This window comes from Bufo gargarizans, chromosome 4 (assembly GCF_014858855.1).
Source record: "Bufo gargarizans isolate SCDJY-AF-19 chromosome 4, ASM1485885v1, whole genome shotgun sequence".
NCBI classification, from domain to species: domain Eukaryota; kingdom Metazoa; phylum Chordata; class Amphibia; order Anura; family Bufonidae; genus Bufo; species Bufo gargarizans.
Window position 1 is genome coordinate 520,740,325 of NC_058083.1, and position 17,232 is coordinate 520,757,556.

General features: G+C 47.7%; 1 protein-coding gene across 3 annotated transcripts in view; it reads left to right on the forward strand.

The window, feature by feature from the left end:
* TP53BP2 (tumor protein p53 binding protein 2) overlaps positions 1–17,232 on the forward strand; it is a 63,037-nt gene that overhangs the window by 33,686 nt on the left and 12,119 nt on the right. For all 3 annotated transcript variants that reach the window (XM_044289077.1, XM_044289076.1, XM_044289078.1), the window contains exons 11-17: positions 134–244; positions 3,013–3,161; positions 5,061–5,475; positions 6,761–7,548; positions 9,112–9,249; positions 10,409–10,542; positions 12,201–12,367. In XM_044289077.1, the coding sequence (XP_044145012.1) occupies positions 134–244; positions 3,013–3,161; positions 5,061–5,475; positions 6,761–7,548; positions 9,112–9,249; positions 10,409–10,542; positions 12,201–12,367 (1,902 nt within the window). The remainder of the gene's footprint in view (positions 1–133; positions 245–3,012; positions 3,162–5,060; positions 5,476–6,760; positions 7,549–9,111; positions 9,250–10,408; positions 10,543–12,200; positions 12,368–17,232) is intronic.

The following is a 17,232-nucleotide window of genomic DNA, read 5'->3' on the forward strand; positions in this document are numbered from 1 at the left end:
TAGATTGTGACAGTGTCCACCCTGTGACAAGTCCATCCAGATGCACAATGGCTCCACTGTTTGTGTCGAGGCCTCGCTGACAGCTGAAGTGCGCATTGTGCTGATGTTTGTGCCTCCTGATTGTGTTCGCCAGGGACAGGGATTCACAGCCTCAAACCTCAGCAGCCGGCTGGCACAGACTGGAGCGCTGTAAATGGCAACAGCCAGGGACCAGGGAAAGGCATCCCGAATACGGCCGGACCAGGTGAGTGCGCAGGACATTATAGCAGTGCACTGATTTATCCCATTCGCTGTCTGACAGTAGTAGTAGGCTGCATTTGCATGTGTCGCCCATAGCCCACCATTATGAGAACATAATGTAGTGTGTGGTATGTACTTTTTATTTGCAGTGCCAAAGCCCTGGCAGGGGTTAAAAGGGCCCTGTTTTGGCATCCCATGGGTCCTTAGTGGCGTGTGGGCATGCTCAGCCGATCACTGCCACGTGTAAACATGTGCCGACCACCCAGAAAAAGCTGGCTTGTCTGATGATTGTAATGAAATACGTGGTTTGCCGGCAGCACGTTGCCCCATGTAAATGGGATCTGCTGCCACCAAATGAAAACTGTATGGGGAGGAACAATCACATTAGCGATCATTTGGCTCTTTGCTTATGATAGTTGCTCCACTTAAAGGGGTTATCCAGGAATTGATAATGATGACTTAGGCTGAGTTCACACGAGCGTGTCCGGATATGGTCCGGATGCGTTGTGGCAAACCCACGCGAGTAGGTACCCAATTCCGGACCGTGGTACCCAGACCCGAACTTCTTCACTGAAGTTCAGGTTTGGGTTAGGTGTTGTGTAGATGTTATTATTTTCCCTTATAACATGGTTATAAGGGAAAATAATAACATTCTGAATACAGAATGCTTAGTAGGTGGTCAATTGAGGGTTAAAAAATAAAAAAATAATTAACTCACCTTCTCCTCTTGATCGCGTAACTGCCGGTCTCTTCTTACTTCTTTAATCATGAGCTGCCGGCTAAAGGACCTGTGGTGACGTCAGATCACATGGTCCATCACCACGGTGATGGATCATGTGATTGGACCATGTGATATGACGTGTATTAAAGAATGCAAATTTTTTCCCTTATAACCATGTTATAAGGGAAAATAATACAGTGAATAATACATCTTAGTAACCATGCGTGGAAATTGCCCTGCATCCGCACTTGATTGCGATTTTCACTCAGCCCCATTCACTTCTATGGGGCCTGCGTTGCGTGATAAACGCACAATATAGAGCATGCTGCGATTTTTTTTTTCCCGCAACGCATAAGTGATGCGTGAAAATCACAGCTCATATGCACAGCCCCATAGAAATGAATGGGTCCAGATTCATTGCGGGTGCAATGCGTTCACCTCCTGCATTGCACCCGCGCGGAAATCTCGCCCGTGTGAACTCAGCCTTATGCTAAGGGTAGGTCGTCATTAAAACATTGGCGGGGGTCTTAGTCCCAGCACCCCTGCCGGCCGATCAGCTGTTTTAGGGAGTCTGTGGGTTCCAGGCAGCTTACCAAGCACGGTACCATACACTGTATAGCGGCTGTGCTTGGTATGGCAGCTCGACCCCCATAAACTTGAATGGGGCTGATCTGCCACTAGTCCATGTGACTGATGTATGGTGACGTGATGTCATATGGTCTAGAAGGAGGCAGCGGCGATCGCGGACCCCCTGCCTCTTACAGCTGCTTGTGGGGGTCCCAAAGTCCTCAATATAAATTCCCGAATAACCCCTTTAAAGTGTAACTGTCATTCTTCTTTTATTTTTATTTATGTAATGTGTAGGGGCAGCGATAATGACCATTTTTGTAATATACTTTAATTACTAAAATCGTACATTTCTATTAGAAAAATAGCCGTAAAGTGGCCCATTTTGAGCCTTAGCAACGCTTCTGTTTACATAACTGTGGAGACTGGCTCCACACTGACTGTGTTATGTAAACAGAATGGGGAGCGTTGCTAAGGCTCAAAATGGGCCACTTTACGGCTATTTTTCTAATAGAAATGTACGATTTCAGTAATTAAAGTATATTACAAAAATGGTCATTATCGCTGCCCCTACACATTACACAAATAAGAAAAAAAGTGACAGTTACACTTTAACAGTTGCTGCTAAACATGCAGAAGACCCCATCAATGTCTGTGTATGAAATCCTTCAATTTAAAGGGGTTGTGCCACGTTTATATGTTATCCCCTATCCACAGGACGGGATAACTAGCTAATCACTGGGAGTACGACTGCTGGGACTCCCACAGATCACAAGAATGGGGGTCCCCTTTCTCCGTTGTTATGAAGAGACAGGTCGTGCGAGCACGCTGCTGCTCCGTTTATTATCTATGGGAGCGCCAGAGATGGCCAGGCTCTGTACCCGGCTATCTCTGACACTATCTTAGAGAATGGATGGAGCTGCAGCGTGCTCGCACATCCTGTCACTCCATCAGAATGCGGGAACAGGACCTCCATTCTTGTGATTGTTGGGGGTCTGACCACAACCAATCAGCTAGTCATCCCCTATCCTGTAGATGGCATAAATTTGGCACAACCTCTTAAGGGTCCATTCACACGTCCGCAAAATGGGTCTGCATCCGTTCCGCAATTTTGCGGGAACAGGTGTGGACCCATTCATTTTTAATGGGGCCGGAATATGCTGTCTGCATTCGCATTTGCGGATCCGCACTTCCGTTCCGCAAAAAAATAGAATTGCGGACAAGAAAAGGCATTTTCTATGAGAGTGCTGGTGATGTGCGGTCCGCAAAACACATATGGACGTATGAATGGACCCTTAAACTGGGCATGGTTGTCAGCAAAACAATGAAAATCCTGACTGTCAGTAGGTTACGGGGGGTGTTGGCACCAAACAGTATTGCACTAATGGGCGACGACAACGGTCCAAATGGTTTCTGCTCAGTTATCTGAGGTCCGAGTCGCGCTCCCACCCGTTATATATAACTGACCTCTGCATTGTTTACAGCTCCAGACTTTGACCCGTCTGTGAGGGATAGAGACAAGAAGATCCGACCCAGCTCAATGTTTGACTCTGTCCAGCAGCCTCCGGCACCCCCTAGTTTTGGGACATTGAGGAAAAATCAGAGCAGTGAAGATCTCCTGAGGGACGCCCAGGTAGGTTTTCTCTGCTGTGCTGGATGTGGGGTCTACAATCCAAATAAATCCCGCACTATCATTGAAAATGAATGAAAACACCGCCTGGAGGAATGGAGGCGGTGGTTTTATAATCTGTACCCTTAAGGGGATATTTGATCCTTTAATATTATGATGAGGGGGGGGACTCGCCTCTGAGAAACAAAGGGGTTGAGGTCCCTATGTCTAAGGGTACTTTCACACTAGCGTTTTTCTTTTCCGGCATAGAGTTCCATCACAGGGGCTCTATACCGGAAAATAACTGATCAGTTTTATCCCCATGCATTCCGAATGGAGAGTAATCCGTTCAGGATGCATCAGGATGTCTTCAGTTCAGTCGTTTTGACTGATCGGGCAAAAGATAAAACCGCAGCATGCTACGGTTTTATCTCCGGCGAAAAAAACTGAACACTGGATCCAGCATTTTTTCCCATAGGAATGTATTAATGCCGGATCCGTCCTTCTGGCCTGCGCATGCGCAGATCGGTAAAAATTTGAAAAAATATACAAGACGGATCCGTCTGACAAATGCTTTCAGTCAGCGGCAGATCAGCGGATCCGGCGGGCAGTTCCGACGATGGAACTTCCCGCCGGATCACACTGCCGCAAGTGTGAAAGTAGCCTTAGTTTCTTCACATTGGCGCTCTCCGCCACCCACAGGGAGGAGCAGTGCCCCCTTATTCAGTGTTGTAATGGAATACACAGCGGGTGAACCGGAGCGCTGCAGGGCACAGTCTGTAGCCAGCGCTGTGGCCCCTTCATTCTAAGGATTGATGGGGGCTCTGATGGGTTGATCCCAATGGGTCAGTCTTCTTAGTAATAGGCCATAACTTACTGTGTACCTCTTTATTGTATTAACTCTTATGATACAAAACCGGAAATTATTCTGTGATCATGAAACCCCTTACAGAGAGTCTATCAGCAGTTTTGACCATGCAAAACTGCTGACAGCAGTAGTTCTGGCCTGGGCCTGGGGAGAGAATAACAAACATAACTTTTGTGCAGCTTTTGTAATCGGGAGGAGTAGTAGTAGTGTGAATATGAAGTTTTATTCTGCCAGATTCTGCTCCTGCGAGTGTCCAGGTGACTGAGCTTCACCGTGAAGTGCTCTCTTCATTGAGCTTTACTGCAGTAATGGTCTCCTGGTTGGGTGCTACTGGAGAGTGGACGGGCTGTGAAGCCGCTCAATGCAGGGGGCACTTCACATTAAAGGGAACCTGTCACCGGGATTTTGTGTATAGAGCTGAGGACATGGGTTGCTAGATGGCCACTAGCACATCTGCAATACCCAGTCCCCATAGCTCTGTGGGCTTTTATTGTGTAAAAAACCTGATTTGATACATATGCAAATTAACCTGAGATGAGTCCTGTCCCTGACTCATCCCACGTACAGGACTCATCTCAGGTTAATTTGCATATGTATCAAATCGTTTTTTCTCCACAATAAAAGCACACAGAGCTATGGGGACTGGGTATTGCAGATGTGCTAGTGGCCATCTAGCAACCCATGTCCTCAGCTCTATACATAAAATCCTGGTGACAGGTTCCCTTTAAAGCTCTGCCTCCTAGGCACTTGCAGGTGCAGAATCTGGCAGAATAAAACTTCCTATTCACACTACCCCTGATGAGAAAAGTTTTACACATTGTATGTTTGTCCTGCTGTATCTGGCCCCTACCTCGTGCTATCAGTGGTATAGCATGGTCAAAACTACTGACACACTCCCATTAAAGGGGTTGTGCAGAATAAAAAAATAAAAATAAAGCTTTTTTTTCTTACAAAGTTAATTCAAAGCTGCAATACCACACCCAACCTTTAGCCAGGTGTGTTGCTGCCTTCATATCCACCTTTCTAACTGGATGATCTTTTTTTAAAACCCACAGACTTCTAATAAAAACGTGACAAAGGTGCCCCCGCCGGTTCCCTCCAAACCGAAACAGATCAACCTGCCTTACTATGGTCAAGCCGCTCCATCGCCTCCCGCCGTATCAAAGACTGACGTCCCAAGTAAGACGTCTGCAGCAGGCAAGCAAAAAGGAGCACCTCAACAGCTGGTCCCTGTGCCTCCTAGCCAGGAAACCCCTCCTCCTGCCCAGATAGAAACTCCGCCTGCAGCGGCAGTGCGCCCATTTACACCCCAACCAGTGAAAGAGCCGCCGCCTCCACCACTGCGCAAACCTCAGATGGTGGCTGCTAGCTCCATCTATTCCATGTACACCCAGCATCAAAAGCCAGGGAAGAACCACAGTGTGCAGGGTGCCCTCGCCAGAGCCCAGACGCGGCCACAGTTTTCCAGTGGTAAGATTAACGCCGTATTTTCTAACCTACTTTGTGTTCTAATCCCTCACTGTTTTCAAGCTTTGCTTGCTGTTGGTGAATAGAACCATTAAATCGAGAAATGGGTAATTTTTAAATATCGGTAAGAACGGACACGAGCCAGTTGGAATAAGTCTGTGCAGGTTTTCAGCTACTGTATGGAAAGCAGAATTCTTCTGTTCACTGACTGCAATCAGTTGCAGAACATTTCAAGGGATTGTCGGCCCTTGGAAAAAATAAAAAAAATTAAAAAGTTCAGCAAATGCTCTAAAATAACAGTATAAAACAAAATGTGCTCCCCTTTGCAATACCTCGCCGATCCAGCGCAGATGCCTAGTACAGCACGGATTAGCTGTAGCAGTCAAGTGCTGGCAGCCTGTAAACAAAGAAGGGTGGAGAAAGCTACTGCCTCTATGCTGGATCGGCGGAGGATTGAAGACGCGAGTGGCCTTTTTTTTAGTTATTTTTAAGCATTGGTGATGGAGTCAGGCAACCCCTTCCAATAGTAAAGATTTAATGCAATATTATAGGCGTCGCCCAGGATTAGAGAAAACATGGCTGCTTTCTTCCAAAAACAGCACCACTCTTGTCCATGGGTTGTGTCTGATATTGCAGCTCGGCTCCATTGGAGTCAGTGAGGCAGAGCTGCAATACTGCCCTCAACCTGTGGACAGGGGTAGTGCTGTATTTGGGGGAAAAATCTGCCATGGTTTCCTAATCCTGGACAACTTCTTTAACACAGGGTGTCTGCTGGAATTGCTGACAATGGCTGGTAATCTTCAGTGAATTCCTCTGCAGCACTACCGCAGGTGAAATGAGGCATTACATTGCCTTGGTCCTCCAGAGACAGAGGAGCTCTTTGTGGCCCCCTTCTTTTAAGGGGTTATCCAATCCTATACAAAGCATCCCAATATGCCGGGCCCCTCACACTGAATATACTTACCTGGGTCCCGCGATTGACGCTAGGGAGGCACGTCCCTGTCGCCGCCGCCGTCATTGGCTGCTCCCTCCCCGACAACGGATGTTTTCATCGGCGCATGGGAAGAGGCAGGAGCGGCGCAGGGAGAGGGGACCCAGGTAAGTATGTTCAGTGTGGGGGGCCCGGCATATTGGGGGGAGCTTTTTATAGGATTGGATAACCCCTTTAACCAGAATTTAATAACGGGGTATTCTAAAAACCAGTTTCATACCTCATTTACATAAAGCAGGAAGATCCCTTTAATTTATGCCTCCAGGTCTGAATACTGACATTGTCTATTCTCCACAGTGTACGGTAAGCCAGTGATTGGTGGAGGAGCTGTTCAGAATCTGCAGAATGGTAACCTATCCACCACGGACAGCACCCAGGTAGATAGTAAATCCGCCAGTCCAGTGCCCGAGGGTGACATCCCAGCACCTGGGAACGAGGGCCAGGAGACCGAAAGGATCCCTCGTCCACTGAGTCCAACCAAACTCCTTCCCTTCCTATCGAACCCCTACCGGAACCAGAGCGACGCAGACCTGGAGGCTCTCAGGAAGAAGCTTTACAACGCTCCCAGGCCTCTGAAAAAACGAAGCTCCATCACCGAGCCCGAAGGACCTAACGGACCAAATATTCAGAAGCTCCTGTACCAGAGGACTACTCTGGCCGCCATGGAGACTATCTCTGCCCCTAAACAGACTGTCACCTCCATCTCTGAAAGTACTGTAGAAGGTAGCCCGGTACCTGCAGACATAGACACTGAAGTCTCCTCAGAAACCTCCTCCACGCTACACGTCATGGACATTGTTCCTCCCGAGGAGACTGTAAATTTGTTTCCCGAGGACATTGAGATGCCTTCACCAGAGCTGGGTCCTGACAGTATACCGGAGGGAATTCCCTTTGAGGATCTCCCACCTCCAGCTATGGAAACTGATCCGAATCCAGAGCTGCCAGAGCCCCCTGAGACATATGTGGAAGAATACCCCCCTTATCCCCCACCTCCTTATCCCATTGCCGGAGACCAGGACAATATAGTGGAGGATACCAGTAACCTGAGTCCTCCAGAGATCACCGGACAGTTCTCTCTCCCTCCAGTAAGTACCAGATGCCGGACCAATCACGTCTTGTATGGCTATAGCAGAATACTGCTTTTGTGTCTTGCGGTGGTGGTCGTCCACTTTTTTCCCCCAATAGTTTTGAGGTTCCCCATGACAGCCAGTCAGATACTTACCAGACAGTTTACTTAAAGGGGTTATCCAGGATAGGTCATTACCATATTGTCAGGGGTCCGATTTCCGACACTCCTGGTGATCGGCTGTTTCAGAGAGCCGCCGCGTTCTCGTGAGCGCAGCCGGCTCCCAGCATCTTTCCAAGTACAGCGCCGTGCACAGTATAGTGGCAGTGCTTGGTATTGCAGCTCAGGCCCATTCACTGCACCTAGACCATGTGACCAATGTAAGGTGATGTCACATGGCCTACGAAGAGGCCGCTGCGCTCACGGAGCTCCCACCGATCTGATATTCAGGACCTATCCTGGGGATAGGTCATCAATATAATATACCGTATAACCCCTTTAATGAGGCAATCAGATTGGTTGTCGGGGACATCTCGATTCTTTGTCAATTTAGTGGTCAGTATCCTACTCCAGTCCACCAGCCGGTGACAATCCACTCCTGTAGTCCCTTATAAAGAGACAGAGTTGCTGAAGTCGCCTAACTGACAATTTGGGTGATGCCGCCGTCACTCTGACCCGGTACAGGGGGAACAGTGCAGTTGTAAAACCCATGGTCAAGAAGAAAGTAGTGAAAGCTACGTTCTGCAATATTTTAATTGATCAAGTACATGCAAAGTTTTACTTCTACTGCGCCTGCGCAGACCTTTTTGTCTCCATGGCTACAGACTACAAACAACCCCCTTTGTAGTCTGATCCTGCAGTCACACTCTTATTTTTTTTTTGGTCTGTTCATTAAAGGCGTTGTCCACCTCTCTTAGACTTTTGTGGCCAAAAGGGCTGGTGGACTTATGAAAACTTACGAGCGACCAGTAACCACCATAGCAGTGACTGGAGAGAGCTGCGCATGCGTGGCCACGTCTCCATTCATAGCAGTGCACGATGGGTCCTGCTGTGAGACAGGTGCTGGTTTGTCCTCTGGGACCTGCACCTGTCGGACGTTTATGGCATATCCTGTGATTTGGCAGGTGAGGAGCCGGTAGGGAACATGTGGCTATAAGTGTAAGGGCTCATGCACACGAACGTGTACCAGCCGTGCCCGGAAACAGCAGGTCCGCAATATACGGGCATCGGTCGGGTATGCACCATGTCATGAATGCTGATCCATTCACTTTAATGGGTCCGCAATCTGGAAGATACGGAGCACTTCCACGGCATTTCGGCCCGTGCGTCCTCACCGCAAAAAATAAATAAAACATGCTCTATTATTATTTTTTTTGTGGTGCAGACGTATCGCAGACCAGTTCAAGTTGAATAGGTCTGCAACTGTCATCGCAGGCCAAACGCACGGGGCCCGTCCATTGGGGACTGCTATTTGCGGTCCCCAATGCGCGGCGCGGGCAGCGTACGTTTGTGTGCATGAGCCCTAATGGTGCGGCCTACAGCGCTCGGCTTACACCTGAACCTTTTGTTTTTTTACTTCCAGGGTAAAAGAACGAATCTGAGGAAGAACGGCTCCGAGAGGATCAGTCATGGGATGAGGGTGAAGTTTAACCCTCTGGCTCTGCTGCTGGACTCCTCCTTGGAAGGAGAGTTCGACCTCGTCCAGAGGATAATCTATGAGGTGAGTGATGGGATTATAGCTGACGCCTCCTCTATGGACGGCCGGTTTATGGATTCTCAGATAATCGGAGCGGTCATAGGGACGGGATGGATCTCCTGTGTGTCCCTCCATGGCTTGTATGGAGGGACATAGTGTATGGTTCTTACTGCTGAGGCTCTCACCAAACTACAAATGTCCCGTGTCCATGACCGGGTTTATGTGATTTGGTTGGTACTAGACGTGCCGGTAAGACATGTTCACGTGTGCCGATGCTGTAGGGTCCACATGTCACATCGCATTGGCATTCACACAAAGCAGCACAGTTTTCATTGCCGGCTGCAGTTTTTTTCTGTAAAAAAACGGGTCAGTTTCTGTGTGGTTTTCCAAATCCGCAGCGTGTTAATTACGTTTGCAGTTTTAGCTGTGGATTTCACCGTTTTCAAAAGACGGGTGAGATCTGCGGCAAAACGGCATCTAATCCGCACCAAAATCCACTGGTAGAAATTGCTGCTTTTGGTGCGGTTTGGGTTCAGAAAAGCACCGAAATCTGTACAGAAATTAGTGTGGATCTTGTGCGCTCCTCCGCGTGCGGGTTTCCTTTATGGAGGATTTGCTGTGGAGTCCAGAGCGGAGAAAAGTTGAGGAAATGCTGCAGATTTTCAGAGACCTGCGCAGCCGCTGTGTATCCGCACGTGAAATTCGCATGTATCCTGCAGATTTGACCGTAGATTTTCAGGCCAGGGGGTCAGTGTCCTTTTCATCCTGTGTGGACTATGCCCTGTCCTCCTGGTGAAATTGATGAGAGGCGATGATACTGGGAGTATTGGTTCCTTTTCTGGCGGTTTTGCTGTTGACGGCAAGAACGTTGCAGCGCGCAAGTAATTCCGTCACGTGGGGTCCATGGCAGCCGCTTTACAAGTGATCTGGCACGGTGCAGATGTGAACAGAGGGTCATGTGTGCTCGGGGGTGGGGGGGGGGGGTTATAATTAGAAATCCCCCCCCCCCCCCATAACATTTCTCAGGAAGTGGCTGCTGAATACCGTCCTTGTCCCCTCTGCTCATTAATGTGGTCGTCACCCCGTCCTGTCCCGCTCGCGCCCTTTGATGGAGGGGGGGTGCTTTGTGTTCCTGGACGTGACTGGAGCAGTGATGTTGTATTTCCTTCCTTCTCATCCGCAGGTGGAAGATCCCAGTCAGCCCAACGACGAGGGGATAACCGCCCTCCACAACGCCGTGTGCGCCGGTCACACCGAGATCGTCAAGTTCCTGGTACAGTTCGGAGTGAACGTTAATGCGGCAGACAGCGACGGCTGGTACGTCCGTGTTACGGAGGGGTGGCTACGAGGAACCTGTGGATTTCCAGGGGTTAAATAAATCTGTTGTCCTGGTCATGAGGTGGGCACACAGGTGCACGGCTTGGGCGGCATCACGTACGGAGCTGCACATCTGTGTGCCCATCGCATGACCAGGATGGGTGCTTATTCACTGTAAGTAAACAATTAGGGGTTCCTATTGATTTACAGCAAGCAGAGGTTTTAACCCCTTAAGGACTGGGCCAATTTTTTTTGTTTTTTTTTACTCCCTGCCTTTTTATTTTTCAGTTCACACAGCCGTATGAGGGCTTGTTTTTTACAGGACAAGTTGTGCTTTCTAATATTGCGTACAATGTAGAGGGAAGCTGGGGAAAAATCCAAATGGGATGGAATTGGGAAAATCGCAATTCCACCACAGTATGATTTGGTTTCGTTTATACGGCCTTCCGTATGCTCTCGTGTTTTGATACCATTTTGGACTTTTTGATCACTTTTTATTCAATATTTTTTTACGTAGTGAAGAAGTGACAAAAAAAAAAAAAAAAAGCGGCGACTCTAACATTATGGTGTTCACCACACTGAATACTTTTACATTTTAATACTTCAGTCGTTTTGGGACACGGCGGTGCAAATGATCTTTATTTATTTTTTAATTTAATGTTAGTATGGGGAAAGGGGGGTGATTTTAATTTTTTATATATTTTTATAAAAAAAAATTCACTTATTTTTACTCCCCCCTAGGGGACATACACCTGCAGTCCTTTAATCGCTTCTCCCATAGACTGCAATGATTTAGCAGCCTATGGGGAGATTCACAGGAACATCAGTGTGGCAGGCCTCTGACCATTCAGAAGGCCTGAGGAGGCGTTAGGCACCAAGTGGCTCCTTCGTTCTTGGCACGGTAAAGCTGTTGGGGTCCGGTGAGCACTGCGCTCCCGGATTCTCACCGCCGTGGTTGTAACTGACCATGTCATTTGAGGGGTAAATGTCAGTGATCGGTGTTTTCGACGATCACAGACTATACTTATGGGTGCCTGCTGTGTAAAACAGCAGGCACCAGTTGGTTATGGTGCCCACTCCGTTTTTCAGCATGCACCATTTTTAAACCCCACGACATGGCAGACATTCTTTTCTACAGGAAAGATGTACCCCATCTGATGTCTCTTCCTCTGCAAATTAGCATTAAAAAAACTATGAAAGTGGCTTAAAAAATGCAGCACACATTTCTATATTTTTTAAAAACCAGTAGAGGTCTATGGGCCAAAAACACAAGACCTAGCGCATGCTGTGAGTAAATGGCACTACTAAAAAGGTTGCTCCAGTTAATATATCTCCATGGAAAATATGGCAGAAAAAAATACCTCAAGAAAGTTGTGAAACTGGTTTTATACTTTTTTTTTTTTTTTTTTTAAAACTGCATTAAAGTAATATATTTTTTTGTTTCAAGCAAAAAAAAAAAAAAACACAGCTAGATAGATGTTACATGCTGGCAAATAGTAGAACACGTGGCGTTTTAAGACAGGCATTTTTTTTTTTTATCCCATCACTTTGTTTTTTGTTTTTTTAAAATTTAGAAAAAAGATCAAATGTATTTATTTATTTATTTTAAATCTTGGATGGGTTTCCTTACATTCTTCTCCTCTTTGTCTGGGTGTCAGGACCCCGCTGCACTGCGCCGCCTCGTGTAACAACGTGCAGGTGTGTAAATTCCTGGTGGAGTCCGGAGCGGCCGTATTCGCCATGACCTACAGCGACCGACAGACGGCAGCGGACAAGTGTGAGGAGATGGAGGAGGGGTACAGCCAGTGCTCCCAGTTCTTGTATGGTGAGTACCAGGGCTGTATGGCAACTCATCCGCATCTGGCCGTATAGAAGTAATATTTTCTTAAAGGGGAAGTCCACCCTCAAAACCAGACTCCTGTTCTAGGGGCTCGGTACAGTGCAGCAATTAGCAGTTTATTAGACTTAGTCCTGCTGAGGATTATTAAAGGAGTAGTAAATGATTAGAAAAAACATGGCTGCCTTCTCCCGGAAGCAGCGCCACACCTAGAGCTGAGCTGTAATATCGGACACAGGCATGGAGCTGATTTTAGATGAAGGCAGCCATGTTTTTGTAACCCTGTACAGACCTTTAACATTTCCTGCAGCTGTGTGCAAGTCGGTTCAGAATGTCTCCATTCACTGACAACAAGCAAATGGTGAAGGATTGAACACGCACAATACATGAGAAAGTGGCACAGCTGCTCATTATAGGCTGATTCAGCTCTATGGCCCCGTGCGGTGGGTGCCGGGGTCTTCTCGGCTCCAGGCTGGCGGCGGATTACTATGAATCCCTGGAATGTGACAGATTACAGGTCTCCAGCTCTCACCGCTCCAGGCTGGGAAAATAATCACTTGCCTGCAGATTAGATTACTCACCAGTGAACTTGCATTAACCCTTTGTGGTCAGTTGTGTAAGTTGCAGGTGATGGGGACCGACCCCAGTGATTATTACACGGTCATGATGGGACTGATAATACTGCCCATAGACATGACAGTTCTGTCTGTGGATCCAGCTGTTTTCTGTTTGATAAGCGGCACAAGAGGCGTCGGCTGCCGCTTCTCTCTGCTCCCACCCTATGAAGATGAATAGAACAGTTTATGGGTTGGAGATGGTTGTGTCCATGACCAGCTTTTCATTGCACAGAGGAGCTCGCAGGAGCGCACACCATGGCATGGGGCTGCACTGTCCTATCAGGGTCACATTGCATCTCCACTGCAGACTCCTCACAACCTGCAGCCAAAGTATTGTACCCTGTAATACGGTGGCCACCTACCTCCGATAGATGTGTATAACGTAGAGCACTTGAAATCCTTGTGGGTCTTTCTAGTAATCTGACAATATGGCATCTTTCCTGTATGTGACAGTATGAATCCTATATCCAGAGCGGTACTATTATATTACTACCCCTATGTACTCAAACATAACTACTATAATACTGCTCCAATGTACAAGAATATAACTGCTATAATACTGCCTCCTATATACAAGAATATAACTACTATAATACCGCCCCTATGTACAAGAATATAACTACTATAATACTGCCTCCTATGTACAAGAATATAACTACTATAATACTGCTTCTATGTACAAGAATATAACTACTATAATACTGCCTGCCATGTACAAGATTATAACTACTATAATACTGCTCCTATCTACAAGAATAGAACTACTATAATACTGCTCCTATGTACAAGAATATAACTACTATAATACTGCTCCTATGTACAATATAACTACTATAATACTGCTCCTATGTACAAGAATATAACTACTATAATACTGCTCCTATGTACAATATAACTACTATAATACTGCTCCTATGTACAAGAATATAACTACTATGGGGGGCGGAGCTTGGCTGCCTTCCTGGATGGCTGCCTGTTGCTGAGCTCCTCCGGCTAGCTGGTGATTAACCCCATTAAAAGCACTTTTTTACCTGCACAAATGGTCAAAACGGGGAGAGACCGCAGCAAGGAACCTTTAGAGACCACCCGGGTCCGCTCCAAGCAGCCAGACATGGAGCAATACCTGAAAAAGCAGCCCAAGGCCCGTGGAGCTGAGACCCCCAAGATGGCGCCGGCTGCCTCTCAGCATTCTGAGGGAGAAGATTATTCTGAAGCAGGAAGCGCTTCTGACATCTCGGATTACAAAGCCCGAAAACGGAGTGGTACTTTATCTAAGACAGCACTTCGGGAGGTCCTGGACGCCGCTCTGGCTCCCCTGAGACAAGACCTAGCAGAGATCAAGGTAGATCTGCGCAGCATGGGGCAGCGGGTGGCGGACTTAGAAAATTCGCATGATGCGATTATTCGCCACGAGGGAGAAATATGCGCAGTATTAAATTCGCAAAAAGACTTCCTTAATGATGCTTTGCTGCGCATCGAGGATCAAGAAAATCGCAGCCGCAGGCGAAATATTCGCATCCGGGGCCTGCCTGAATCATTCGCATCGGAAGCTCTGGAAAAAATCGCATGCGAAATTTTTGCGAATCTTTTGGGAACGGACAGAGCTGCGAAAATCACAATTGAGAGGATACACAGAGCTTTGAGACCTAAACCTAAAGGCTCTGAGCCGCCGAGAGATGTTGTTTGTGGCCTTCTAAGTTTTGTGGACACTGCGGCTCTGCTGAAGGCAAGTAGAGAAGCAGACAGCTTGAGATTTGAAGGCACACCGATCTTGTTTTTTCAAGACCTGGCTCCTACTACGCTGGCGAAGCGCCGAATTCTCCGGCCACTCCTAGAAGCTCTCAAGGCCTCTGCCATCCAGTTCAGATGGCTTTACCCATTCGGCCTGGCCGTTATGAAGAACGGGAGACAGATTACTATACGCTCCCCTCAGGATCTAAACGCTGCCTGGGTTCACCTGGGTATTTCACCGCTGGAGATACCGTCCTGGATGCCCGCCGACCAGGGAGAGCCAATACCCTCGCCTCCAAGCTCGGACCAGTGGAATACTGCCACCTCGGGTAAAGCTACCAGACCTAACCGGGAACGCCATCTCCCCGCCACTTCCGAGTTTCCTCCGCACCGCTGAGATGATATGTCGCATATGGGACACGAATCAACTCTACAGCCCAATAAAAGGGCACTGCCTTCGCTGGTCACCCGGCCTGTGACCTCTGATGTCACCCAGATGGCGTCCCTTGTTACAGCACGAAAGAGACTTTCCCTTTTCGTTCTCTTTGGGACCTTGTTTATGCTACGTTTTATGGTTCACATTACTTTTCCCCCCCTCCCCCCGAGAAGCTGGGGTTTAACCAGCGTCTAACCCGGTTTACGACCCTACCCCCTGATGGCCTCCTTCTGGCCCCTAAGGGCTCCACGAGACCCCCCGCCCGGTAGATCCCGGCTGTCCGCCGTTATGCAAATGGATCGTTTCACCACCGGGCGCCCTGTGGAGCTTTCATTTTTCAGTGTTTTATGCTGGTTTTTGCATTTTACTTTCTGTTATTTTATTTGCAGAAGTTTTGTTCATTTTGTCTGTGTCTTCCCTTCTCCTACCGTGTCTTTCCCTCCTTCTTCCACGCTTGATTGGTCTACCACTGATGACATGCAATGTACCCAACCACCGCCCGGAGATGGCTGAAGTCATAGTTTCCTCTTTCAACGTGAGAGGTCTGAATGAGCCATGTAAGAGGTCGCAAATCCTATCTCTACTGCAGAAAGACAAAGTCTCCATAGCATTCTTCCAAGAGACCCACTTCCGGTCGGGTAAGATACCTAATCTTCCACCCAAAAAATTCTCACAATGGTACCACAGCACACATGGCTCGGCTAGCAGAGGTGTTAGCATCGCCATTCACAAGCAACTACCCTTCGTAGTCTCGGCTTCTTCCTCAGACCCAGATGGTCGGTACTTGTTTGTGAAGGGCGTAATTGCTGACACTCAGATCACACTAGCTAACGTCTACGCTCCAAATAGGGGACAGGTCCAATGGCTGATTCAGACCCTCACGCTCCTATCCTCCTTCAAGGAGGGCATTGTAATTTTAGGGGGAGATTTTAATGTTTCCCTTGATCCTAGCTTAGACTCCTCCTCCGGAAAGTCAGCTATTACGCACATACGTTTGAGGCGTTTGAAATTGGCCCTGAAAAAATTAGGTGTGTTTGACACATGGCGCACTCTAAACCCCTCTGGTAGGGATTATACCTTCTTTTCCCATGCCAAGTCCTCATACCATAGACTGGATCACCTCTTCTTATCCTCCAAACATGCCCAACTGCTCCTACACGCCAAAATAGGTAATATTACTTTGTCAGATCACTCCCCAATTTTTATACATTTTACCTTGACCTCTCTTCCAAAAAGGGAATGGAATTGGCGCCTCAATGACACCCTCATATTAGATCAAGCCAACTCCCAGAAGCTAGCTTCCTCTCTGACAGAGTTCTTCCAACGGAATAACGCAGGTCCCACACCTCCCTCGCCACCGATTGTATGGGAGACCCATAAAGCGGTGATCCGAGGTGAACTTATCGCCCTCGGCTCCCATGTTAAAAAACAACGTGCTCAAGCCATTGCCACCCTTATGTCCCAAATTGAGTCGCTCGAACTTACCCACAAACAATCACAGGCGCTTAGTTGTGCCACTGAACTTAGTGATGCTAGAACTAAGCTTAAGAACTTACTAAATGTTACATCGGCCAAACTGCTCTTACGCTCTAGATTTAAATCGTACGCTCATGGCGATAAGGGGAACAAACTTATGGCAGCGCTGGTTAAAAAACAACATTCTGATTCTTTTATCTCTGCTATCAAAGATGCTAAAGGAACTCACCTGAAGTCCACCCCTGACATTGCGATGGCCTTTAGCACCTTTTATACGGAGCTCTACAATCTTCCACCCCCCTCGAATCAGTCGCTCAATACCCTCACGGACGCCACGGAAAAATTTATTTCATCCTTACATCTCCCTAATATCACCCAGTCCCAGTCAACTCAACTAGTAGCCCCAATAACAGATACTGAAGCGCGGAAGGTACTGGCCTCTATTCCTTCAGGGAAGAGCCCTGGACCTGATGGCTTCTCCATTACGTATTATAAAAATTTTCAAGAGGTCCTAGTCCCCCACTTCTGCTCCATGTGTAACCACCTTCTGAACGGTGGCCACCTCCCCCCCCAATCGCTTTCGGCCCACATTA